At 39.6% G+C, this 27,373-nt stretch overlaps 1 protein-coding gene across 1 annotated transcript in view; it reads right to left on the bottom strand.

The window, feature by feature from the left end:
• The window catches only part of MRPS9 (mitochondrial ribosomal protein S9), a 34,864-nt gene extending 19,736 nt beyond the window's left edge, over window positions 1-15,128 (bottom strand). The window contains exons 1-2 of the mRNA XM_075524876.1: window positions 14,955-15,128; window positions 7,869-8,048 (exon numbers count right to left, since the gene is read on the bottom strand). Of these exons, the coding sequence (XP_075380991.1) occupies window positions 7,869-8,048; window positions 14,955-15,032 (258 nt within the window). The 5' untranslated portion in view covers window positions 15,033-15,128. The remainder of the gene's footprint in view (window positions 1-7,868; window positions 8,049-14,954) is intronic.
• Window positions 15,129-27,373: the final 12,245 nt, after the last annotated feature.

Here is a 27,373-nt window from a genome sequence, read left to right as displayed (position 1 = left end):
TTTCATTGATCACTGCATTTGGAAACAACAGTGGATCACTACAATCTTTGCTGAACTTGAACTAATTGCTCACAGAAGAAAGACTCTTAAATGCCATCTTTCTTCTTCTTCTCCTTAGATACCTAAAGGGTTTGCTAAAACAATTTAGAAGAACATATGACATTCATAACACACTCATTGTTTACCACTGTTTTCACTAAGTACAAGGTACATCATTTGCTTTTACTTAACCAATATCTACCACTATTCATGTGATGTATAAAGTTAGTATTATTTGCCTCCAACAAATACCAATATTCCAAATCATTCTGGCAAAATGTAAGGCAAAGCACCTTACAAGGTTAAGCCCAATGACATGCATTCCTGTACAACATCATCTTACTCTCCCTCTTCAGTGTAACTAAAACATAATTTAATAAAGCAAAAATATGAATTTAGGAGAGCTGTTTATTTCCCTTTGTTTTTAAAAACAAAACAGAAAAAGCTAGCCATCAAAAACCCCCAGATGTAGAGGTCTGGCAAATGTAACCAACTTCAGACAGTGGGTAGTCGAGCTTGAGATAGAAACCTTGTGCTTGTACAGCAACATGGACTACCCAAGTAAACCCCTCTGGCAGCAGTCTCGGTTTTATTTCCATTAGACAGTACATAAAACTAGAATTACAACAAAATCAGAGTTTAAAATCTTCTCTTAAGAAGAATGGCTCTTTGTTGGTTAGGCTACCTTAGGGCTATTACTTGCTGATAATTTTTTCCATGGACATAGAGTGGTTTGTCAGTGCCTCAACCAACTTAATATGCATGGAGTGTGAAAAGACCTAACCTATTACTTTCATTAATCCCCTACTGGCATCCTGAAGAGAAATTTTGAGAATTCTGAAGCAAACAAAAGGCTTAACTTGATTTTATGAAATGGTAATTTTGTTTCTCTTAGTGACTACTGTATTCCCATTTGTTAGTCAATGGGCATTTTATGCATACACACAGTAGGTGAACACCTATTTATGAACAAATGGGGATTAATTATGATGACAATAGAGAAATCTGCTGTGAGCCAAATGATGTTAAACAAACACCTTATATAACATATTAAAAGAATTACAGGATACTGAGACTGACTGTGTGTGTACTTAAGACATAGTCTTTATACAAGCATTTCCAGAATCTCAGTCAAAACAGTTACTGTAACTATGACACCTTAATAATGCCAAATATAACAATTTCACATTTATAATGAAGAGAGTGGCTGCCATCTGAGACCTTCTACTTCTAGAAAGTTTATTTTTTATTGCTTGAGTGTATACTCATGTCTTTCACACTAAAGCATAAACAAACCCTGCATTAAGAAATCCTAACATCTACTTTCAGCTCTCCACACAACTAGCCAAAGAATAATAGTTCATTTCAAAAGTTCGCTTTTTTTGTTGTTCCAAAATGGAAAGAAATAGAGTTTTCCTGCCTTCTCCTTTTTTATGGAAATGTAATCAAGGATGGGGTATTTGTCTTTACATCCCATTAGGAACTATCCTGGGATGCAACAGACTCCAGTTCAACTTTATTCAGAAGTTTCTTCTTAATTTTAAATAGCTGTGTCCTCAGGCTGTCCTTTTAGCAACTACATAGCAAGTCAGTCAGCCTCTCGGAAACTTCATTTATAGAAGCTGATTTTGTCTATGCAAGTGTTTCGGTTTTGTAGAAAAGGGGTATTTTGGAAAAACTATAATTCTCAACACCCGTGTGTACTAGCAATAAAGTAAGATGGTGGGTCAACCTTTGTAAAGGCATCAGAATTAGTATCTCCAAACTGCAGCTGGAGCACATAAATAACCTTGAAATATTTTCCTGAAATCTTTTGACAATGTCTTCAGATTTGGAACACAGGCTTCCTTTCAGCAATCTCCATGTCTTGAGTCAAAATTCTGTAGAGAATGCACATTCTGCATTTTCCTGAATGTACAAAAAGCAGGTGAATGTCCCTATTAAAGCTTTATAATCAAGGTTTAAATGCTAGCAGTAAAGTTCCCAAGAAACCTTTTAGATTTAACTGCAGTTTTCCGTTCCAGGAGTGGTTTTCAGCTTAGGGGTCATGGCCCATATCCTTCTTCTAGTGCTTAATTTGACTTAAACTCCAGATGAGAATGGAAATGTTGTGCCGAATATGACCAAGAACTACTTTCTTCAGGCCATCATTTCAGCTATACAAGATTCATTCACCCCACTCTAGCCTCCACAGGTTCTGGGCTGCTATTTCACAATTCTATTTGTTAAATCACACTGTTGCCATTGTCTTTGGAAATAAAACACAACTTTATAAAAAAGAAATATCCATAATTATTTTCAGCAAAAACATTATTAAAAATCGTGGTACCTAGTAATACAATGGTTTTTCCAAAAATAATTACATAAACTACTGGAAAAAGGTAGAATGGTTACAGCCTGCTTCTGCTATGAGTTACTAAAAAAAAATTTTAGCCATTTCCCTTCAGGATGTGAAAGCCTTTGTTTTTAAACTCTACTGTTGATCCATGCAGGAAAAAAAAATACCCAGTAGTCACACCCTTAAAAATAGCAGATCACAATGAATACATGTTAGTATCAAGACGTTTTACATCAGCCATTTCTTAAACTGCATTGGTAGACTTAACATTCCTGTAACAAACTAAAAGGAATTCTGTTATATCATCACTTGTTGAGGGACCAGATGATTCAATATACTGCCCACAGGACCACAATGTCTTTCACTTGCAGCTGTAAGTTTGAATTCAAGCCAGTTGGAATAACGAGAACAAGCTTCCATCCCTATTAAAAAAAAAAAAGAATCATACCTGGCAGTCCTTCAAACATGCAAACCAATTCATTAAATAATCTGTCCAGCACTGCATGTGGCATGTTGTGTAAATTCAGTATACCTGCCACACCCTCATCTTCCCTCTTCATTGTGCATGTTGCACATGCTGACTTCTGATCCTCCTTCCCTTCCTATCTATCTACAAGCCAAGAAGTTTTGTTCACTCACTTTCTCAGAGATAACTAAATCAAACAAGTTCAGCTGGGTCAGTAAGGGTTAATTTCTCAAGACATTAAAAAAAAGTAAGAATTCAATACTTTAATTCAAATAGAGTTGACTGAGTCATGCTGGGATAGGGGAAGGAGACTGAGACAGTTCCTTAAATAACCTGTCATAAGTAGGACAGGTTTGGCAGGGCAAATTGATCTTGCCCAAGTGTCTTCCCACACTTTTGTTGAATCTACAGCTCAAACACAAACATTGCACATGATTTGAGCAATGAAAATTAGTGGAAAGACAGTTATCTAAGTAACATCCAGTGAGGAAAGGTATTTTGTAGAAAACAAGGAAAGAAGAAAAAAAAAAATATATCAAAAAACCTCCACCCTGGAGTTCCCTTGCAGCAGCATCCTTTTTGGCAGAGGGCTCAAGAACCCAGCTCATTCCTTTTCAAATATACATGAAACTTTAATCATCAAAACACTGAGGTGAGAAGTGACACTATGCTGTAACGCTTGAGCTATAGCTGTTTCAGCTTCTTCTACTCCTCAACTTGATCACACGAGAGCCACTTCCCTTCTTAAACCTTGCCTCGTGAATCATGTTATTTAGCCACTGTACTTCAGCATTTCTCAGACTGAGATGTTTGCTGGAACAGCTGTTTTTCCCTCTAACCACACTAGCAAATCCAGAATATTTGGAGTAGAACTAGGAATTAATAAAGCAAAAATGGGACATGAAATGTTAACTCTGAAATAGCTTTTATTTAACAAGACAGAAGAGGTTAACAACAACAACAACAAAATCAGTGACACACCTAAATTTACCTTGTAAAACAAAACCCTCCTCTAACAACTAACCACTAAAATTTATTGAAACCACTCCAATCATTTGTCACTGTTTATCTAAAGCTGAACTCTAGCTTGGACAGAAAGAAATTTCAAGTTCAGAGTGATGTATCATTTTAACCCCATCAATTAAAAAAACAACCCACTAGCATTATATAAAAAACCCACCTTCTTTTAATATTACACTATTTTTATACTAACTAATCATTTTCAAAACAAAAATTAATGTCTTGTCCAGAGCTTGCAGAGCAAAACACAGCCAAAAACCCGTTGAAAGAAACAGTCATTATTTCTATCTTCATTTCAACTTTTCAAAACACTGAACAGTATTAAAAAGAGTGAAAAAAAAATACAGCAGTCATCAGTTCAGATCAACTTTGATGCAGAAGTAAGAAAATACTGATGTAGAGTTTGGCTCCACCGGAAAAAAAAAAGAAGTTGAAAAAAGCATTCTAGCTTCAACTATTTAAAAAACAATATAAAATTCAATATTTTTTGTAAGGACAAAGCTGGACAACATGCTCTTCCTGCAGACAACGGGAAGTTCAGAAATGCATATTGCTCTGAATAACGTTTCACACATTTCACATATGCCAATATTCACTCATTTCTAACACTTTGTGTTGCTAAAATTTGAACATTATTTAGAAATCAGATGTGCTGAGCCACTTTTAAAAGCAATTGAATACAACCTACTTTTCATTAAAGAAGCCTTAATTCATGGAAAGAAACTATAACCTATGAGGAATGAAGTTTTTCCATGTTTAACATTTTCATATTTAACAACCTTACTGGTACTTTTGCAACAATATATATGCTAGTGAAGATAAACGCATATTTTAGATTCAAATTATTCCATCTGCTTGACAACAATCTTTTAGGTCATAAGGCAGACAACAAGAGAAAATGAACATAGATCTCTAGCTTTTGAGTTTTACTAACTCTTATGGGGAAAGAGTATTGCTTTATGATGAGCTCATATCTGGGAGAGCATTTAGTGACTGCATAAAAATGAGTAATAAAAATACTGGCATATAAATAGGTCAGGAAGATTAAGACGCTTTTCTTGTATTAATCTTACTTCGATTTCTGGGCTTTAAAGTAGAATATCACAGAACTGACAGTGGAAAATGAAGGTGGGCTGTTTACTACAACCATAAGTTAAAGTTAAATCACAAAATAAAAGGATTACAGACTCAACCAGGGAAAAGCACTAGGTCAGGACTGCAATCTCTATTAATTAGGTATCCCAGCTGGGCAGTGGGTATGCAGCTGTTAACTTGATCAATGACTTACCTAAATGTCATCTCTACTGATTCGCTTATAAATTACCAGCAAGTGAGACTAATGTACAGGTGCTAATTTATTTAAACTGTTCTCTGCAGTTTTACATAGCTTTATAAACTGCATCTGGCACCTAATGTTAGCTGTCAGTTGTACTTAGACATGCCTGTCCTAACGACTCTGTTCATTAGAAATGAGCACAAATTATGAAATATTGTGAAAAATGATACATCAAATGGAATGGGCAAAGCAAATCAATTAGAGAAACTTCATAGCACATATTCACACATAGGAGAATAAAACATCCTAGCTTCAGAGTGAGGTCTATAATACCAATTAAAAAGCAATTGGTAGACTTCTGCAGAGTTATATATCAATTTGCTGGATATTTTTTTTCTCCTCCAGAAATACAGTTGTAATGCACAGCTTAACTTTTCATTCCTAAATAAAAGCATCAGTAAGAGGCAATTCTGCTTCTACAACATCCAGAAGGATTACCAAGTAAGTCAACTTATTTTCCTGTTTAAAACTTCACAAGGTTTAGCTTTTATTAAACTATACCTAAAACTCCAGTGAAGGACAGAATCCTACAATGTCTGCTTTTGAAATACACTGCACAGACTGATTAACAGTAGAAGACATGGAGGTACATAAGCACTCATCAGAAAGAATTATTACTGTTCGAAATGTAAAGCTTGATAATTCTCCTGCCAGTGCTTAAGCAGCTTTTATATTTTTATAACAGAAATTTAATTATGCATAGCAGACACTATTACATACTCTAAGTATTTTCCAACACCTGATGGAATATGAAGAAATCAAATATGTACCACAGATACAGTATCACCAAAAAAAATGCTACTCTTTTGGCTCTACTTATCCACCTTTTCAGAAACAGGGTCTGCGAAGCAGTCTTGTACTTGTCACCTGCACTACATTTGTAAAAGCTAATTTCCAGAATGAATCTGCTTTTACTAATGATGGAGCTCAGTTAATTTTGTGCAAGCGATCATAGTCCCATGGATTCATAAAGAACAAACTACTACTTAGGTAACGGTCATTTTCCATTTCTTGTAGTCTTGCTGCCTGTAAGACTTCCCCCTAGACCCTATCAAGGAAGGAAGCCAGACTGCAGACTAATGCATTCTCCTACCGTTAACCTTTTGGGCAAACAAACTGAACTATTAGCATCATCTGTGCCTGAATACTTTACAAGAAAGTAACTCAAAAATATAAAAGTCATTAAAGGTAAGAAAAAACATCTGACAAATACAGGAAAAGGGAATTCTATAGCCTGTACAGAAATAAGAAAGCCAATGTAAAGAAACAGGCTGCTATTACTGCTGACCCAGATGCCTCGATGAATACTTTTACCAGTTGACAGGACCTTAACCACTCTACACTGAGACTGGAAGGGTCTCTGCGTCGGCACTTGTCTGTAGAAGAGCAAAGCGGTATCTACAATTCTGAATGAAAGCAGTCGCAGTATCAGTGCACAGCTTTGTACTCATAAAGCTTGATTTCCTACAGATTTGCGATTTGAAGTCAAGCTTCCCTTATGGATTTTCTGATACCTGATAAGACTCAAGTCTCATTTCAGCCTTTTTCTCAGCAGGCCATTAACTGTGTGTCTCTTCTCTACTTTGCTGTCTATTTTCAGAGAAGTTTTCAGAACTCGGTTTTGAAGCCTGTCAAATGTGTTTGAAATCAGCCTGTATCACCACCTACAGATGTAGTTCTCTTCCTTGGCATAAGCACGCTGTCAAGACCTCTTATGTGGACACAGCTATGCTGACAGAATTTTGCCACTCAGAGAGGCGACAAACCACCTTCTCCCCCTGAAAAAATCCAAACCACGCACACCTCTCTTTTCGCACATACCACATTACTACATCTATCCTAAGGGCCCTGCTGAGATACTATGCTGCCATGGCTATAGTAATAGTGTTGCTGCTGCACAGAGAAAGCTTCAGCCATGAGACTTCACGCAGCTTCACTTAAGAGTGAATGTCACCAAATGACATTTCTCCTCCCTACCTCTGATGTGTAATAAAATAAGACAGAAATGACAGAAGTGAAGACCAGGTGGGACATCAAAAAAAATCCATGCAACAAAACATTTTTCTGAGTGAAAGGCAGCATATCTGTACATGAGCCTAAATGACACAGAGAAAGAGGAGGCCACCCATCTGTCAGTTGTCAGAGGGAATGGCAATAAAACAGTATGTTTGGAGCTACTGATAGGAGCTTAAATTCGCGTCTATATTAAAATCCCTAAGCTAAACCAGAGTATTAGTTGTAAAACATCCTATAAAATTTAATTTGCATTACCAGCAACCAGAGTATCATAGAAAAAACCTGACCTAAATATACACAGCAGGTCAAATTGTGGGTAAACGTTTCAAAGTACTACATAAACCTTTACAGTGCCTCTTATAACCTCAGATCAAGGGCATTATCCATTAGGACTTTTAAAAAGAACCTACTGTGCTTTAGCAAGATATGGTATACAGCTCTATACTGTGATGTCTGACCTCACATGGTAGCAGGGGTAGAATCTCTATTCACAGTCACAGTTGCAATGTTTGCAATGTATAGTAGCATTCTTTCTTATTCTGACAGTTTGATTAAAATTCACAGAGAGCTGAGGGGCTCATGCTGAAGTAAAGTGCTTTCAATATCTGAAACTCTACAGTAAATTACTTCTCCAACAGAGCAACTGTACTTACATCAATATCCTCTTGGGTAAAAGTTTCTGGATCTTCTCCCATCATGTTGGCTAAATGTCTCTTTCCTAGGTTGAACTCTTCAATCTGTTTTTTAATAAATGCCTCCGTGTACTTTTCAGGTCCTGAGGCTCCTACATTTTTCCTCTGCACTGTTGCAGTGGTATAGATTAGCCTTAATGTCTAACAAAAACAAAAAAGAAAAAAGACAAGCAAGAGATTTAGTTTATATTTTTGGCACAGTGAGCTCTAAATAAAATGAATAGTATAACAAGCCATTCATACTTATAACAAGATTCAACACATTATTGTAATAAGTTAGAAAAGGCAGTATTACTCATGAAACCATTTTCTTCCAATTGGTTAATGCCCATAAATAAACAAACACATTGTAAGACGTGAACATTTTCACACATTACAATTAATTCAGATTTTTCCGATGGAAGGAAACGTAGTATCGTATGTCAGGAACATCCAGCAAAAGCAAAACACAGCACTGATCAACAGATGCAGCCTTAAAAGAAAATAAAAATCTATCAGCAAATAAGCAGGTTTTGCCTTCACCTAAAGGCATCCCATAACAAAGTATGACAGGAATCTGCGGGGCAGCTCTCTAGTGGCTTTCAGAAGCATGTGGCTGCACAAACACTGCTAAAGGCTCTGGAAAGGCTATGGAGTGCTCCTTCCTTGTTCATGGTGCCAGAACGGTTCTTAAGCTATTTCACCATCTCAAGTAGAACAATTAGAAAACTAGTAGGGTAGTTCTCACCAGCAACTACTACTGAGCATTGTTCCAGCTCAGAAGTCATAACTCAGGGGACAGTTATCTTTCGATCTTTGTGGGATACAGGTTTGTTTTTTCTTCTATCAAGACAATCAGTAGTTAAGATGACTAATTTCAGTCAAGCTCTCTGCCAGACGAACAGGAGCTTCACTGACAGAGCTGTAATGTCCCAATTCTGGCCTAGTGCCAATATTATGCACTATTTTGTCTCTCCAACATTGGTATTAAAGTCCTCTGCAGCTTAATTATTCCACAAACTGAATGAGAACTGATTATTTGTGTGGTCTTCTGTGGGCGGGGGGAGGGAGGGAATCACAAGAAAAAAAGGGGTACGTGGGACAGAAAAGCAAACACAGAAAAAGAATCACTTCTGAATCAGAAAAATGCCCAGCTCTGTTCACCAGATAATACCCCGAAACACTTCTCTCCAGCCCCTTCAATGTGCCATGGCTTGGCTTTGTGAGCAGACAGTGAATTTTCACAAGGCAGAGCGAGCCCATCTCACAGTCCACCCCTGCTAGCATTCTTTCCTCCACTCCCTTCACTTGCCCTGTGCCTGCTCTGGCACTCAGGCTCTTCGCAAGCCAGCTCAGCTCCCTAAATGTGGCAGAATACTAACTTCTGCTTCCTCCCAATGAGTGGGCAGTTCTCTGCTGAGCTGGTAAATCTAAGTGATTCAGAGAAGGCTCTGAGAAAAGCCAAAGCTGATATGAGAAGGTGGCTGAACCATGCAACTGGGAGCGAGGAAGAAGAGGGGGAGTCCCCTCTTTACCTTCATTTCTTGGAGCAAATTATTAAATTGCATCTGCTGCTTCTGGAGCTGCAGCCTCAGTCTACCTTTAGCCAAACATTAAAACCCAAACACACACCACAAAGTGAACTAGTTAGGGTTCTTATTATAAGGAACAGAATAAAGCTAGTATTTGAAATGATTAAATGTTCTCCGAGTCACAAGAATTGTCTTCTCCAGATCGCAATTTAGACATGCTGACCATTTTGATGGATTTTACCATTCTGAGTTAAGCTAATACAAATAGCACAAAATACTCGCTATCTTCCTATAATTAATACAAATACAGTGGTAATCTTCAAACCTAGTTATAACCACAATGATATGCACACGTCTCATCAAAACAAGATTACATGGACATATTTGCAAGACAAACCCAAAAGCGGATCAAACTTCCACCTTATGTTAGTAACACTAACAAGGTGAATCTGCAGACACTCAGTCATGATGGAATGCACCTTCTCCATTGTGCGCTGCTTTCTAATGGAGAAAGAGACTTACTAGAAGGTATCCATACCCTTTTTAAAGATACAACAATCATCACTGGATTATACTTTAATGACAAGATGGTACCAAATGGTCACAGTAAATGGGGGGAAAAAAAAAAAATCTAACCACTTGCATATTTCTTCTCCTTGACTTGAATACACCAACTCATGAGTTAGTTTACACAAACTTCTCCTGTGACTAGAAGCTTTGGGTGTTTTGTATTACATGGTCAAGTCCTACACAAACAGGAAATGAAACACAGTTTTTCTTGTACTTTCACAGAGCCCAGTTGGTATTCTGGACATCTGGCAGCCCAGGATCAACTGGTCCAACACATCCAATTTCCTGCACATATGTAAAGCTATTCATGATCAATTTACCTGTCCATGACTGTCTCAGGATTCAATATACAAAATCTAACAAGCCCACTTGAAATTTCAATTTGGAATAAAGACTACAATACCCTGCCTTAAACCTATGTATACCACATGCCTATGTTGCAGGATAGGTCCTATGAATTCAGTAAGGCTTGATATAGAAGGTAATCTTTGAATAACAAGGTCACACAAGATGGAAAGAACTGACCCTCTATGCTTTTACAACCTGACATAGATAACGATATGCACCCCAAGGTACATACCTCAGAAAAGTAACCAATACCTCTGCCAGAAAAGATTTAAAAAACAGCTCCAAGGCAGAATTGGTGCTGAAGAGCCTGTTGTTGCTTTGTTTTCTTCACAGCTTATATGTATCATATACAATGCTAGTCCTGGTTTGCCCCTTCCTTCCCCTCCCCGATATTCATGTTTTCTGTGAGGTTACATTGACATATACAGAACTAAAAGAAAAATAATCAAAATTTTAAATGTACACATTTTCCACAGGCAAGGATCTGGCGATTTCCTTAGAAAGCAGTAAGGAAAGCAGAGGTAAATCTGCATATTCCCTATTCTTCTCTCCTAGTCACTCCTCAGGAAAGAATTCAATTCATCTTCTGTCTTACTTGTCTTAATAGTAACTAATTATTTGTAATTCTTGTTAATGAACATATGATTCCTTATTACTTGGCCCAAAATTGCTTTCTCTCTGCTATGCTTTAAGCAGAATACTTTAAAAAAGATTGCTTTCATCTTATTCCTGTCAATTTCTATTGTAATTTTCTCATTTTTGTCCTCCTTCCCTCAAGCTATTCATATTCTTCCCTAGTTTCAATTCGTCACTAATCAAAAGTCCCTGGACACACAAACTGTTCATAATTAGAAAACAGCCTCTTATGCAAATTAGTATCTATTGTATTGGGTACCTCTTCTGGGATAAGAGTACTATTTCATGGGTGGTACAGGCAAGAACTGCAAAGCACAGCTAAATGCTTCTGGCATTTCAGTCAAACCAGAAAGCATGCTCCTCTACTTTCTAGAGGAAACCACAGAGGTTTGCATTCCCTTCTTACACATTTCATAAAGTATTACTGCACACAGCAGCCTCACCGTTTTTTAAATAATAATGGTTATTAACAGTACTCCTGAAATAATAGACTTTTTCACCAGGACAGGGGAGAAGGGAAAGCCTTTACTTCTGGACACAACTCGTTGGTATTAACCCTCCACTCCCGACTCCTTCCAGAGCAACCTAGCATTAAAACAGTTTTGCAAATCCTGATTTTCTAGGGAGACCGTAAATTTATAGAAAATCAGCTTATATAAAATTTGCCTTAGGAAAAAAAAAATAAGCATTTTCAGACAACTTCAACTTCTCTGGCCTATTTTTTCCAAGAAGAGAAATAACTAGGATCTGTCTGTTTACTCGTCCTGTTCGTTTTGCTTCACTGGAGTTATACGGATATAAAATCAACACATATCAGTAACAGAGGAATCAAGCTTCCCGTACTTCTGGAATGGGAGGAAAGGGGAATCGGGGACAGGAAGCTTGAATTCAAGAGAAAACACTGTCCATTTTACAACATGACATAGTTACAGAGAGAGAAGATGACCCCAAATGACATGGCACACATGCAGTTGCACCATTTTCATGCTGCTTCCATGCTCTAAGCTGGCAGACTTCAACCATCTCCTCTTCCAAAACCATGCAGCACACAAATTTGTACTAAAAAGTTATCTTTGGGATAGAAATACACTAGGAGATGCGGAGCTGGAGCTGTATAACCACATCAGCATGCAGGACTAAAGCTGCCCTATGCCCATTGCTCCGATTACTGGTACTGAACCCAGTAGACATATAGGATACCAACAGGGGTCCTCTGGTCACTTGTTGCACAAGAAAAAACATGTATTGTGTAGCAATCGTACAGAATGTGAATGCTCAGACCCATCCTGAGTTTCTATAGAATTACTTTTTGTTCAATAGGCGAGTTTTGGCTTTCTAGGGTGCTGTTTTAATTGATTTACTTAAACAATATTTACACAATCTGATATTTCAGGCAGCCTACAAATTAGGTGAACCAGTATCAGGTTTATGTTTTAAGAAGCATTTTGTAAAACACATCAGAAAGTATCACAAGGTGTCAGCAAATATGCATAAGTGATTTAATATTACTTTTTAAACCTGATTTCACAAAGTATTTCATCAGAAAAAACTTTTTCTCAAAATGAAGTCTCTTAACAGGTAACTGTAAAACTGCATGTCCCCCACGCAGAAAATCTACTTTCTGTGCATATTTGACCAAATCTACATATTAAATTTTGCTTATACTGTATACTATGGAAATAAAAGATAGCTCTAAATGTATAGATACATGGCAAGTGTCAGATGCGCATAACGGGGAACAGAATTTAGATTCTAGTTGTTTTGAGGCACAAATTATCAAATACTAACAGGCTCTTCAACTCTAGCTTAGTTAACAACTGCAGAAAAAGCTACTCCATTCCAAGCACGTAGTTCTGAAAGACTGTCACCAAAGTGCTATCACCTCTTCCTGGTATCAGTACATATACCATCCACAGCGATTTAGATAAGGTACCTGACCCAATCAAATGAAATAGCATGTATGGTATTCTGAACTCTTCTGTTGAGAGCAGCTATTCAATCATATCAGAAGTGACTGACCGTAACTAAGCTAGATCACTTCTTTTTCTTTATCAATTGTGCTAAATCTCTGCATTTTGCTTATTAGAATAGGAAACTAAACCTGTTGTTCAGTCAAAGCTAAGGGAATTGGATTACAAAGTTTCTCTCCCATTTCCTCTCTCAATGCGAGACACTTTCAACTACAAAAAAACCCAAGAAATTAAACTGTTTCCCCCACTAAGATGGACAAGAAATAATGAACTAAATTCCAGCAAGGGACTTTCAGGATAGGCATCATAAAAAAGTTCTCTAACAGTAAGGACAGATAAGTGCTTGATGTAAGAAATGGTTATAGCAGGTCAGAACAAGGGTACATCAACTTATTATCCTGTCCTCAACAGCAGCCAGTATCAGAGGCACAAGGAGAGAACAAACAAGTAGTGATAATTTTCCCAGGACACTTCCCCAGTTTTCAGTAATCTGCGGTTCAAAGACATGCTGATATCTTGTTTTTAACAGTCCTCAGTGGAATTTTCTTCCGAGTTTCTTAAGTTGCTTTTTGCATTCACATAAATACTTAGTATCCTGAACATCCTCATCAAACAGTTCCACAGGTTAACTATACTTAAATGGAAAGAAGAGTCTCTTAAGTTCCCTGGGTCCTGCCTCCCATTACTTCCCTTCTTATTCAGTTAGATGATTCGTATATAGCTATAGGCTTAGATATTGATCCCATCTCTGGGGGCAGGAGGAGTAGACAAATGATCTCCCAAGGCCCTTTCCAGCCCTACCTTCTACAGTGACTACTCCTTCAAGATCATTTCCTCATTTACACTACAAATCGTTTTCAGCTCAAACTCAAGCAGGTGCCTGGACAGGAAAACTGAGTTACTGTCATAATCATACCTTTGATATAGAATAACCAAAGCAACACATTATTCCAACTGAGAACGAAATCAAGTGTTAGAATATTTTCAGGCTTGGTCTCTTTCTCATTCCTTGTACAACTTAAGCGCATGTACTTCTGACTGCTGCGTAAAGAGCTACCCACACGGGCACCAGGTCTTCATCCCTAAAGTGAATCTAGAAGTAATCAATATAAAGTTCAAATTGCTCCTTCCAGTATCACCTTTCATTTCCTTACTGCATCTGTCTTCTGTTACCCCATGGTTTGGTTTAGTTCAGTCACCCAACAGTTCTTCAGCCCTTATTATCCTAAATTACTTTGTAACTTGAAAGTGTTACCAGCATGCCTTATTATCCACTTGCTGGTCACTGATTAAATATATATACAGGTGTATCAAATACCTCTGCACAAACACAGTGGCTGTCCTCAATACTCACAGCAGCTAAGCTTTTTAATTAAACGCCAATCAGCTGAACACCAGTATCTCTCGAAATAAACAGGTAGTTCTGTTTAATCAGAAGTTGCTGCACTTGCAGAGCGCATTTCTCTCTCCATTGCAGGAACTGGGAGACCTCATTATCTACTTCCCTGCTGACCAAACGCAATTCAAGGTGATCAACCTAAACAACTACCACCTTAAAAGTACTTCACTTTTGTGTATGGCTTTGGTCCATGCATGGCTCTGTTAATTCTGGTGATAGATATAATAAATCAGGGCCTAACTACGCTTTTTCTTTACGTTAAGAGAAATAAACTCAGCTCACTGAAGGGCCGACTTGAACGCGGCGCCGGCCCTGCACCCTCCACCCTAGCGCTGCCTCCTCTCGGCGCCAGCCCCGCGCACGCACCGCCGGCGCCCCGTAGGCCGCAGGCCGGCCGACCACGGTGTCACCCCGACGGGGACACCTCTCCGCAGCCCCGCCGCCTCCACACGCCGCCGTCCGCTTCCCCACGCCCCCGCCGCCTTCGTGCTCCCCTGCTGCCACCGCACGAAGCCCCCGCCCCCAAGCAGAGCCCCGGGGGACCAGAGCACGAAGCAGGCGGCCTCCGCACGGGCGGCGGCGGGGAAAGGGCCCGGCCCGGCCCGGCTCTCACCTGGGCGCACGGCCCGCCCGGCGCCGCCGCGCTCCAACGGCCGCCCAGCCGCAGCACGCGCCCAACGGCCGCCGCCATGACCGCGGCGCCCCGCGGGGGGAGGGGAGAGGAGGGCACGGCACGGCGGCTCTCCGCCGCAGGCCCCGGCGCCACCGATTGGCGGGCGGGGCTAGAGGGGCGGGGCCGGGGCCGCGCCTGCGCGCTGCCACCTGCTGTGCCGTGCGCTGCCCGGGCCGCCAGGCGGGGGGGCCTGGCGCCGTGGGGCGGGGGCGGCGGCGGTGTTTCGGAGCGGGCGGCGGGTGGGTTGTCAGCATGTATTTGAAACGTAAACCACATCAGCGTTACGAAGATTCAGACTGATCTTTAAAATGATGGTTTATAACTTGCATCATGGTCGCACTGGGGACCGGGTCAGCAGTAGGCCCCAGGCGTATGCCTGTCACCTGAGGTGGGCTCTGCTCTGGTGAACCCCACCTCTGAAGGGCAAGGTGAAAATCAAGACTCCTGTTTAAGCAGGTAGCGTTGGAAATTGCAGCATGTCTGGTGCAACACCACTACTCTGGAGAGTTGTAGCAAAAAGCGTATTTCAACCTAGCGTTGGGGTTCTTTCCAGGGAAAAAATGCCATTTTTTAGAGGTGCAGCAGTTGTCTCTTGCTGGGGGGGGGGGGGGGGGTGGGGGTGGGGGTATCAATCCTGTCACCTCCCAAGCTGATGTTAATCTGGATGCTGAACCTTGAGGGCTTGAGAGTGTTCATCACTTCCCCAAGTTACAGAGTATATACCCTTAGAGGTGATTGGATTTTGGCAGTAGTGTTTTGTACCACAGGAGAAGTGAAAATGAATTAAAAATGGAATTAAAGAAACCTTCTACTTTAGACTTACTGGGGCCTTCCCTTTAGGAGCAGTTATTATTTTTACATTCTGCTTTTATATCTCTGCTTTTCCAGGTTTGTTTCTCTTTTCACTTTTTTCATGGGTGGCTCTTGCTTCCCCCCCATGCAGACGTAAATATGATTTCCTCCCTGGGATATAAAAGGGGGTATAGGGAAACTGGCGGTGGGCAAGGGAAGTCACCCATGCAGGGAGGTGAAGGAGAAGCCACCTGGAAAGGTGCATTTATTCTTGCAGTTACCAACTGTGAAAATTAAACCGTCAGTACTTTTATTGGCTTGGATACATGCAAGTGAATGCTGTGAATGCTGCACCGAAGGAGAGCAATGGAATGTCTTTCTCCTGTGCACACCTGGCCAAGCACTGGGAAGTACAGCCGCACTTTCATTCACAGGGTGTTTAGGGATGGTATTTGGTTAGCAGCTGTTTCTCCAAAGAGAAAAAAAAAGAGCGTTGGGTTAGGGTCACAGTCCCACTGACTCACCTCCAGGAGCAGCCAGCAGAGCTGAAGGCATGGCGAAAGCCGGAGATGGTATGGCCTCTTCAAGGCCCGTGGTGAATCTCATCTGCCATCTGTCACCCCGCGGCTTGGCTTTGTTCAGCAGCAGAGGAGCTCATTGGTCCTCACCGCGCTGAGCAATTGTTACCCCGCACTCCTGTCAGCTCTACAGAAACAAAGCGCCACTGGAGTGAACAGTTTTCATTCCCCACATATAATTAATTGTCAATTAAAGTCGAGGAACAGGGCCATCTATACAATACCGGCCACTTGTACGTGGAAACGGGTTGATGTAAATCCAGCTCCCTAAGTAGCAGCTCTTATACCCACTGTGAAAAAAAGGTAAATGCTTTTTCAGTGTGGAGCATGTTTTCAATGACATGAGAGTCCATACAGTCCATGGTTTCATTCTGAGGTTACAAAATTGTTCTCACAAATTGCTGAATGGAGACTTGGTATGTGTGGAGTCCGGCATTTAATGACAAGGGCCATGTTGTGTCTCTTTTGGATCTTTAGAGCAGTCAGCCCTTAGAAATTCATGGCTGCCCCTTCAAGGTGGAAGATTTTTCCACAAATTTCAGGTATATTTCTGAACCATCCTGCTGCTGCCAAGGACTTTACCTGGGCTTGCTTGTCCCTGGAAGACACTTTTACAGAGATGCCTGAGTGACCAGTTTCTAGACTGATCATATAGCTAAGTGCAAGTGCGTGTAGTTATTACTTGGGATGCTTTGAAGAAGATGTACTTCTGTGGTGGGCACAGCTAATGTGTCCCAGAAGGATTCCCTCTGGTGGAAGGATTGCTACTTCTGCTCGAATGGCAGAAGTCTGGGTTTGCCAGTTCAAAATCAATTTTTAGCAAAGGCCAAGGTAAGATAAAAATGAGCGGAAGTTATTTACATGTTCAACCTCTTGCATCCCCATCCCTCTGTCAAAAGTTTATTAAGACAGAGGTGGAGGGAAATGCAAGAGAACCATGTTTAATCTACTTATCCCAAGATTAACTCCAAAGAGCTTCTCTTTCTATCTCTGCGTGTAGTTGGCAGACTGTAGATGCTTACCTAATCCATGCAAACTACCCTGATGTTTCACTAAGTCCTCTGCGGATCTTTAGTCTCTTGTGTGGCAGGAATGTCCTTTTTGAGCCATTGGGTTCAAAATGTTGAGCCTTTGGGCAGTGTTCAACTCTGGGAACTTGTTCAAATCATGAACCTGATTACCCATGTACTCGTGTAACTTGCTAATCATGCTCTATGCAATCACAGAACTGGGGACTGTTGCCTGCAGCGCATTACCTGCTTTTGTTTTGAGACTAGATAATGAGGGTAAGCTTATAATTTGGGATGATAAAAGCTTTGGAGTGCTGTCTTTCAAGGACAGCCTGACATTAAGAAAATTGGTGCTTCTGTGTGGGGCTTGACGTTTCTGAAATGAAAAATCACTGAATGCAAAATAAGGAAACCAGGCTGAGCATGCCATGTGCTTGGGTCAGGGGACAGCCTGAGAGGCACATGTGTAGTCTATGCAAATACTTGAGCACAAACCTAAGGCTGAGCTTCAGTCCAAATTTGCTGATTGCTTACATTACCAGCCTACATGCAGACAGTCCTGCAGTGAGATTTGGGGTGTCCTTTTGTAATCAGAGATGGGATTTGTAGATAGCATAGGTTAGTTCAGATTACTGGTATGGATAGTGTGAAAACCAGTTCCTTGAGGAACAGGCATCCCAGTGGCAGTGATGGAGATGTATGGATCTCCAGCTCACTGCCTCATAGATGCAGATGAAAAGATGGCAGGGATGGCAGTACTGCGTCAGACCAAAGGTCCATTGAGCCTGACGGCTTCACTCTAGCAGTGGCCAATGATAGGTGCTTACGGAAGAGCAGAAAGATAGGGCAAATATACAGAGATACTTCCCTGATAAAGTCTCCTGACCTGCAATGAGCTGAAAATGGTATCTTAGGCTTAGACATACAAGAAACTTATGCAGGAGAAGAGGGCAGGACTTCATGGAGCAGGATCTGCTGCCATGCAACAGAACAAGCTAACCTGCAGCAGAGAGGATGAGACTCCATGAATCAGAAGACAAAGCAAATAGTTGTAGGAGAGTTAAACTTCTCAGGATGCCATCATCTAAATCCACTTCTGAAGAGATGCCTAAGTTTTTTACAGTTTTCCCTAAACAGAAATGAAAGAGTAGATTTGTTTTTCAATTCTGAACTAAAGTTGTTATTCTTATAAACTATTTTCTGTTCTCTTTCCTCTGTGCCTTTCTTCCTTAGGCTGTATTTTGGCTGAAGTTCTGGGGCACCTATGCCAAAAGGGATATCAATCACCAGTGCTCATTCAGGGACTGAGAGTTTAGGTGGCAGAGTCTGAGGATGCTAGACAGAGCATCCGCATGCCAAGAATTTTCCTCAGAGCCTAACCAGGGGCACTTTCTGGATTCTCTTTAGACCCAGGAAAGTTCACGAACACCTAGGTCCAGTGTGCAACAAAAAACTTGAGTTTTTGGCTAGGGAGAGCACTGGAGAAGGCTGGCTTGGCAGAAAGCTTTGTGTTTCAGAAGCTGATCAGTATGTATTTGAAAAAAACAAAATGCATTTTAAAAATGCAGAGAATTCACAAGTATTTTAACTCTGTTCCAGTTAAGTGTTTTCTAGATATTTTATGGCATGTGTGTGCTTTTTGACATAAAAATTGTTTTGCATTGATCTTTCCCATCACTATTGAAAGGCTTGAGGCTGATATATCCAGAAGTCACGCTTTCTTAAATGCAAACACATAAATTTTATTTTAAAAAGCTAATAATAAGAAAAACTATTTCATTGCACCTGCTTTTCTTCAAACGTGCAGTGAGCACACTCCATTTCGTAGCCTGCATACGCTAGCTACCTAAGAGTTGTCAATTATGTTATGCTATAAAAGGCACAGCATTTCGGGGGCTGTCAATCAAGTCTGTTGTGAGAGAGATTTCAAGAATCATTATTCCAACAGTATTTGTCAAATATAAAAATAAAACATTTACGTGACAACACCAAATACAGAGGGATCATATTTCATTTTATAGTGAAAGTGGTTTGGATTGAGCACAGAATCAGTAAAGGTGAATCAAAAATAGCCGGAGATCGTTGTTTGTAAAGCAGTGCCCCTTGTTTTGTTCCTTCCTACAGCTTTCCATCTCCATGAAAGAAGGTGTTACCCAAATCTTCACCGCACTTTGGATCACAGCCCTGCATCTGTTTCGTCTTTTCTTCACAGTCTGAGGGTTGTTGGTTGGGGGTTTTTTTCCACAGCTTATGGGTATCGCTGAGCACTGCAAGGCATTTTGGGGAGCATTCTTTTCTGCAGTATTATGTTCCAGCTCTGCCATAATTTATGTGCTTGAGTAGCCCCCACTGAAATTACAAACAGTTCTCAAAAAGAAAGAGAACTTGTATGGATGTAATTTGGAGGCATCTGAACATAGTTTTATTCCACATGGATGCCAGAGGCAGCCCAAAAAGATCCAAATGCAGTGTCTGGGCCTATTTTTAGTTGGCAAGTGCTTTTAGACTATGTAATGTGTCTTTGTCATTTGTCTACCATACGCTTTGCCTCCATATGTTTATCACTGTTGCTATTGCTGATTCAGTATTTCAATAATAGAATCATTTGGAGCTGTTCTTTAGACTAGGGTTTGCATCAGACTTTTTTGTCTCTGTATAATTAGACTAATGTCATTACTGATCCTAGCAGCAACTTTGAGTCAGAGCTGACATTAGGTCCAGAAGCTGTGCCTATACTGCTAAATAAAAGAGGTCTAAGGGCTGGCCTAGAGACAAAGTAAACTTGATTGAGTCACATGAGCACTGATTAGAGCCACCTTCCCTGTACAGCGGAGCTGCTTGGAACAGCCCAAAATAGAACCAGAAATACAAATAATCTACCCCATCCGTAGACACAGAGCAATAGTAGTTTTATCTCTTCATCACACAGAAGGAAATTTATTGCTATTCCCATTACTGAACCTGTTCAGATTTATAAACTTTTCATTATTGATTTTTCTAAGTACTGGAGACATACATATATTCAGAATAAATAGAAGAAAACAGTAGTTTTCCAAATTGTATATGCTTCCCAAGATTCATTTATAGATAGGGAGCAGACACTGTAAGTCCTGTGTACCTCACCAGATAACCAGAAAATACATCTCAGTGCGTGCCCTCCTGGGCCAACATGAGGGATTTGCCAATGTACAGTTTATGGATGCTGTTGGAGGTTGTGAACTCCATCTGTATCTTTGTCAGACTGCAAGCTCCATTTTGGTTTTAAGGCTGGGATGTGCCTTCCTGTGGCCTCACGTCTTTCCTGCTGGATTAAAATTCATGCAGGGCACATGACGGTCAATGACCAAGCACTATCCCATAGCGTGCTGTGGTCCCAGACACTAAGTTACTCCCGCCAAGGCGACCAGGTTGTTGAGGAGGCGGTCACCTTGGCCACAAACTAATCTGACAGGAGATTGCATTCACCTGCTGAAAGCTGGATGGGAGCTGAAAAGTTATAGAATAAAACTGGTCCTCTTGGTGTCTTTGGAGCTCGGGAAATTGCAGATCCACCACCTAACACTTTTCCATGCTTCTTGGAGATGCTCTACAGAGGACAAAGTGGTTATTTAGAATTAAATTTCTTCCCCCCTCAAAAAGAAAATTATGCCCAAAATACCAGCCAATTCAGAGCTGAAAATTTATTTTAACAGGCTTTAGACCAGTCTCTGAAGTAACAAAGCACAAGAAAGTATGACTTAAAAACTTCAGGTTTTAAAACAGCCGTAGCAGCAGAAGCTTCTGAGTCATCAGGGGTTCCACAGAAAGTCTAAAGAAATACATACGATGCATCTTTCACAGAAATAACAAGGAAGGAGAATGACAAATTGGATCTGGATTAAGAAAAAAAACCAGCAAGTACTCCTGTTACTTTCTGACCATTATATTCAAATAATAAAGAAAATAATCTGCGGTTTTCTGCTGTAGAACTCTTTACAGAAACAAGCCATTCATGTGCCTGTATTGAATCTATTTAAAATACTTTGGCAGCATTTGCTTTCCTTTATGCTAAGACTACTAAGAGAATAAGTAATGGGTTTGTACCTGCTATAATGTTTTAGGTACTTTATGTTAGGATGTCAAGGCTATAAAGTGTCCAGCAAAACCAAGTATCTAACATAATACAGATGTCTTCCCCAGATGTTCTGAGAAAAGAACTGATCCTTCTTTTTGGCTTCTCTCTTATTGCAGCAACGAGGCACTACCTACAGTCTATGCTGTGGGTGCCAGTACCTGAAGAGCCACTCAGTGCAACACCTGGAAAAGATCCCTTCCCATTCTCCTGTACAAGAAGAAGAACTTAGTCCGCAGTAATCCTGTGTGGGTACATTGGAGGAAGAGGTAAGCACGGGAAAGTTCTTTAGCATTTGAACATCTGTGCAAGAGCTAACCTGAATGCAGAAGTAGTATTCTACTCTCCGAGACCTAGGCTGGCACTTGGATAATAGTTTTGCCTCCAGGCATTTTATGCTAGCCTTGAGAATCTGTCAGTCGTTGACCACTTTGGGCCAAGTTCCAACTATAGAAAATTGTGAGCAGAAGAGTAGGAAGCACTATTGAATGCTTTCTCTTCTCAACTGTCTGACCTGCAGGTAGAAAGGTAGGCTCTGTTTTGACATATCTTGCTCTGCCATCTTCAACCATCAAAGAAAGCACTTAAGAGGGCAAATGATGCAGTCTGGAGCTAACTCATGAAATAGCATGCATAATTAAGATTATTATAAGTATCAGTAGAAAATGCCTGAATCATCACCTCCTTACATGTGGGAATCCAATACTGCATGTCAGCCTAAATTGGAACATCTGCAGCAAGCAACTGTATTTCTCAGATTATGGTAGTTCTGTTTCAAAATGGGAGGCAAAACAGGGGAGAGAGAGTTTGCAGGTTTGGGGGGGGAGAAAGAAGGAACCTCTAACTTCTGTAAGCATAGTCACAAACTGACTGATTTACTTAATTATTGATGACACAAGTCATGTGTCATTTATAATGTGCTGCCACAATCCAGCTGAACATGGTTGGCTGGCAGCAAATTATCCTGAACCTTGTGGAAGTAAGTAGGCTCCATCTTATTTTAAAGGATGCCAGACATTTTGTCTCTTTGGCCAAGCCTTCCCAGTCATTTATAAAGTTACATGGAAAGGTCAATCTGTACTTAGAGATACAATATGATTAAAACAGATCACATTAAATTATTTCAGTTTACTTAAATAAAAGCAAAGTAAAATGAAAAAGCTTGCTAAATATCTCTTGGGAGAGGACTTCACTGTCCCCTAGGATGTGATTGCTAGTTTTCCACTCTTCTGGATACATGAAAAAAAGGAAAATCAAACAGGAGTTTCGTTAAGAGTTTCTGTTGGAATCTAGAGGTTCTGAGCAAATATGGAAAGAAATACACATTTTTTTATGCAAGGAACCTTCAGGAAAAAGTCTTTTTTAGAGTGGAGTTGTCAGGGAAAATGTGATACTATTCAAAATAAAAAACTGCAGTTTCAAACACTAAAAATAAAAGGGGAGAGGAGTCAACTACATGTAAGTCTTTTGTGGGATCAATAGGATAGACAATTTTTCTCTTCTATATTTCTATGTGACTCTCCTATCAGCACTCTTTCCTCTACATTCCAATAAATCTAGCAGTGAACCAGAACTTGAAGGCAAGTCTAACTTACTTGTCCACAAGAGATGACATCATTGGGTATTTCACTCTTTCACATACTTCAGGGACAGCTCCACACCTTACTGACCCTGCCTGAACAGGTTTGACCTTACTTATCTGATTTGCCTGAGTCTTCCAAAGGTATGACACTGATCTGGTGGCTGCTGGATCAGATCCTGTCTAGATGGCTTTTATATGCTCATTTTCTTTGGATTTTCATTCTGCTAAAACAGGAGAACAAAAGATGACCATGTTTTTAGCAGTTCTGGGACCAGCAACCGTTAAGAGCAGGACTTCAGTCCCACTACAGTCAAATGTCATGGCGTGTGTGAGGACTAAACAGTAGAATAGTTAAGAAAGGTTACTTGAGTTTTTAAAAGTGCTTTCCTGACAAACTGCCAGTGTTGTTGCTTTTCAGGGGGAAAATGTTGCTTTTTGATGCATTTGTCATAAACGGTCTGATTCTGAAAATGCTCAAACAAATGAGTAACTTCACTCCTGTGAATAATATTCACAGAGTTCTTTCATGGTTAGGCATTTGGTTATTGTTCCTGTATTAGAAGTTCTTTCTCTTGACATCCGAGTAAGTAAAGGATTGAGAGATATAGCTGGCAGAGATATTCCTTACATGCCTGGATCTATCCTTTTCCCACCACTGTTCTTGATAGGGCTATTATTCTTGTCTTGATATGGACATTTTCCCTCCTATCTTGTCAGGCTATTCCTTCATCTTGACCTGATAATGATATTTCTTACTCAAGCTGATAGAGTGTTTTAAGAAATACAGATATGTATTTTACTTATAAATAAGAAACCTTTCTGGTGAGGGGTTTGTCCCAGTGCCATTTCATCCAATGGACAACACACTGAAGAACATGAAATTAAATGAGGAATTGTTTGGTAAAGTACACTCAGGATAGTGCTCAGGTCAATTTTTAAATACCGGTTGGAGCCTGCAAACAGTTGGCCTCACAATGAGCCAGGCTTGGGGAAACAAAATTTGTTTTCCCTTTTTCTGTTTTAAATTTTCTGCAAATGATATGTAGTTTAATTGTTATTTTAAATTGTTTATTTAGGTTTATTGAAATAGGTTTTTATACTCCGCCAGCATATGATAGTCTAGCACCTTCTAATTATTCTGAGAATGTTCGCAAACACACATTGGTCTTCAGATTTTTTCTCAGATTAATGCAAGTATTTGATGTACGAAACTGGCATTGTTTGAAATTTGTAAGAGAAAGCAAATTTTCGTCTTCTCATCTTCACGCTGGAAATCGGATGATAAACGTTTTGCTCTTCACTCCAGTAGTAGAATAAATCTGGCAAAATGAATCAACATATCTGAGTGAGTCGTCTCTTTTCAAATATTGGAGAACCCTCACAGATTCTCAAACCTTCTTTGCAATATTCGGTAAATCTCTCAGTTAAGGTTTAATTCTAGATGATGGTAATGTATGTGTTTTAGCTGTTAGAATGCATAGAACAGCTTGTCACTATCAGAGTAATTGCAGTGCAGTTACTGATAGGGTACTTTGATACTGTATTCAAAGAAATGTAAAATTTAGGAATCTTCTGAAGGCAAGTTTAAGGTCAGTGAAACAAATCAACAGAAATGTAGAGTGGAAGATTATAACAAAATTGAACGTAAATAGCACTGCATTTTTTGAACCTGAAGAGTCTGAATTGCAAACAGCAACTGAAGAACAGTTATCTCCTCTGGGAAAAACAGATTCTGTCAATGAAGGCAGACAGTAATTGAAGGTATGTGCAAAAATGGGGGGTTTCTGTTCTCTTGAAATTCTTTTTAGAACTGAGCCAAGGCCAAGATTATGCTGCCATATTCATTTAAAGAACTTCTTAACTGGTGAACAAAACTGTTACCATTAACGGCACACTATTAAATTCCATTCACCCCAAGAAGGGATTTCAAAACCGAGTCCTAAGCATTTTCAAGATCAGTTAATGGAATTTTTTCAGGCCAGGGACTTTCAGCTTGTGATGGAGGATGGCAGTTCTGCCACGCTGAGGGACCATCCTCACGAGCCCTGGAGATCAGCCTTTCCCCCTGCGACTGGTGCTTGCCTGGCCAGCAGAGAGTCATCAGGTGCCTTGTCACGGTGGCGAGCACACTAATGCTTAAATGTTAAGTCCTGGCTACCTTTTGTGGCTGCTGGACAATAAATAGTTGATTTACACTTTAAAGTTACATATATGCAACTTGCAGCTTTTTTGAACCCTACTAAAGACATCTGAACAAGCTGACCCAAAAGAGAAGCCGTAAAAGGGAGTGGGCAGGGAAGTATCTTCTTTCTACTTAAAAATATGCTGTTTACACCAACATATATAGTGTTAGTTTATGCTAACACAAATAAGATCATATCCATAAATCAAAGACAAGAATAAAAAGAGTAATTAATATTCTCTCTTTTGTACCTATTCTGTGCTTGTTTTATAATTTGTAGCAGATGGAAGCCAAATGTTTTCAAAGAATCAAACCCAATTTTATAAGAAGATGGTTCATCTTCTCTAAATAACTTCTCCTTAGACTGCCAGTTATACTTATGATCTTAATTTATAAAAACATTACTGTTGGAATATGATGATATTTTTGGGTAGCTCCAAGTGAATCCACATTCTTGAGCCTTCCTCCATATTCCATGTCTGAAGATGCTTCCTTTTAATACCACTGTCTCATTGTTTTACTTGTCTTTGGAAAAATCTAGAAACCTTTCTGCCACGGCAATATTCTCACTCTCTGCTAACAAGCTGTTATGGTCCTATTTATGGTAGATTTTCTTGATTTAGATCAAAATCTGTTTTTTAAAAATTTCTTTTATTGCAATGGCATATATAGTACATTATGAGTAATTCTAACACAAACCAATAAAGATGGCTTTTTTCTTAGTTAAGATTTAAAGAATTTCTAAGTCAATATTTAAAGAAATGAAGGTGAAGATATAGAAATAAAAGAAACAGATCTGAATGAAGTAGAACAGAGGACATTGACAAAATAGGCTTTCACTTAAGTGACAATTCCAAATATACATTTAGGAGTAAAAATAAACAGATGATGGTGGGACGGAAGCATATGGCAGAAAGGAAGCTATAGTGTGTGTCCAAAACACCTAAATAAACAAGACTGAGAATAAAAGCTCTTGTTCAGAAATGCACAGAAATAATTTCTAATATCAAAAGTACAAAATACAGATTAATTATATTTAGGTAAAAAATGCAATCCAATATTTCAAATGGCAAGATTATCTTTAAATTTCCAACAATGATCTATTCTGATCTTTCCTCAAGTAAATATCTAGAAAAACTTCTGAAGAAAAATCAGGAGAATAAGTATATTCAGAAAGTGACTTTCTTGAATAACTCATTTGCCAAGCAGGCTACCACTTAGAAGCTGTAGAGAAACCATTCTTTCTTGGAAAGCATCTAATACATTATCATTGCCGGGAGCAGTCCTGGTATGTCAGTGCCATTGTAACAGAGATAGCTCCTACCTCTTAAAAATAAATGAGAAGAAAGTCAGACAAGTTGAATGAACGTATGTAGAGACAGAAGACTTTTGTCCGAGACATTTTTATACATGTCAGCCCTGAAAGAAGAGTTCACAAACTAGCCTGTTATCATGATTTCAGGAATGTCATGAGGAATTTTTCTAAAAATTGAGTTTGAATGTTTTTGTTTGAATGGTTTTTGAATGGTTACCATATGGTACCACTGGTAACCATTGGTTAGCAATGGTTTTTGAATGGTTACTTCCACCAGTTTTTGAATGGTTACCATAATGGAGGAATGGTTTATAGCAAGTGTTTTTGAAGCAAACAAATGCTTTCTCTTACTTTGGTAACAGAGAAGAATGGCTAGTGTTTGCATAATTCCATGTCAGAAGTAGAAAAAGTGTGCAAAGCTAGGAAGTAGGTAATGCTACTGTTAAGTTGTGCAGGAAGGCACATCATGTGTACTTTGCACTTCACATTTTATGATGCCAAAAGTTAAATGCATAATATAAAATTTGCAGAAGCTGAACTATATGATAATTATCATAATTGGGGATATTTCTCTCCAGGGAGTGAGCTCTAATAGTTAAGGAGTGACTTGACGTTAAAATAAAAATCTGCCTGTGCATTGATTAATTAAATAAAAGGAATCCAGGAGGTTTATTGCATAGTGGTAAGGCACATGATTTGTACTTTCTATGGACCGCAGTATGTATTTATTAGCAACCATATTTGTGTTTACTGGAAGTTAAGACTGCAGCAGAACATACCCTCTCATCT

This window comes from Mycteria americana, chromosome 1 (assembly GCF_035582795.1).
Source record: "Mycteria americana isolate JAX WOST 10 ecotype Jacksonville Zoo and Gardens chromosome 1, USCA_MyAme_1.0, whole genome shotgun sequence".
Taxonomy (NCBI): Eukaryota; Metazoa; Chordata; class Aves; order Ciconiiformes; family Ciconiidae; genus Mycteria; species Mycteria americana.
This window is presented reverse-complemented; position numbering and strand designations above follow the sequence as displayed.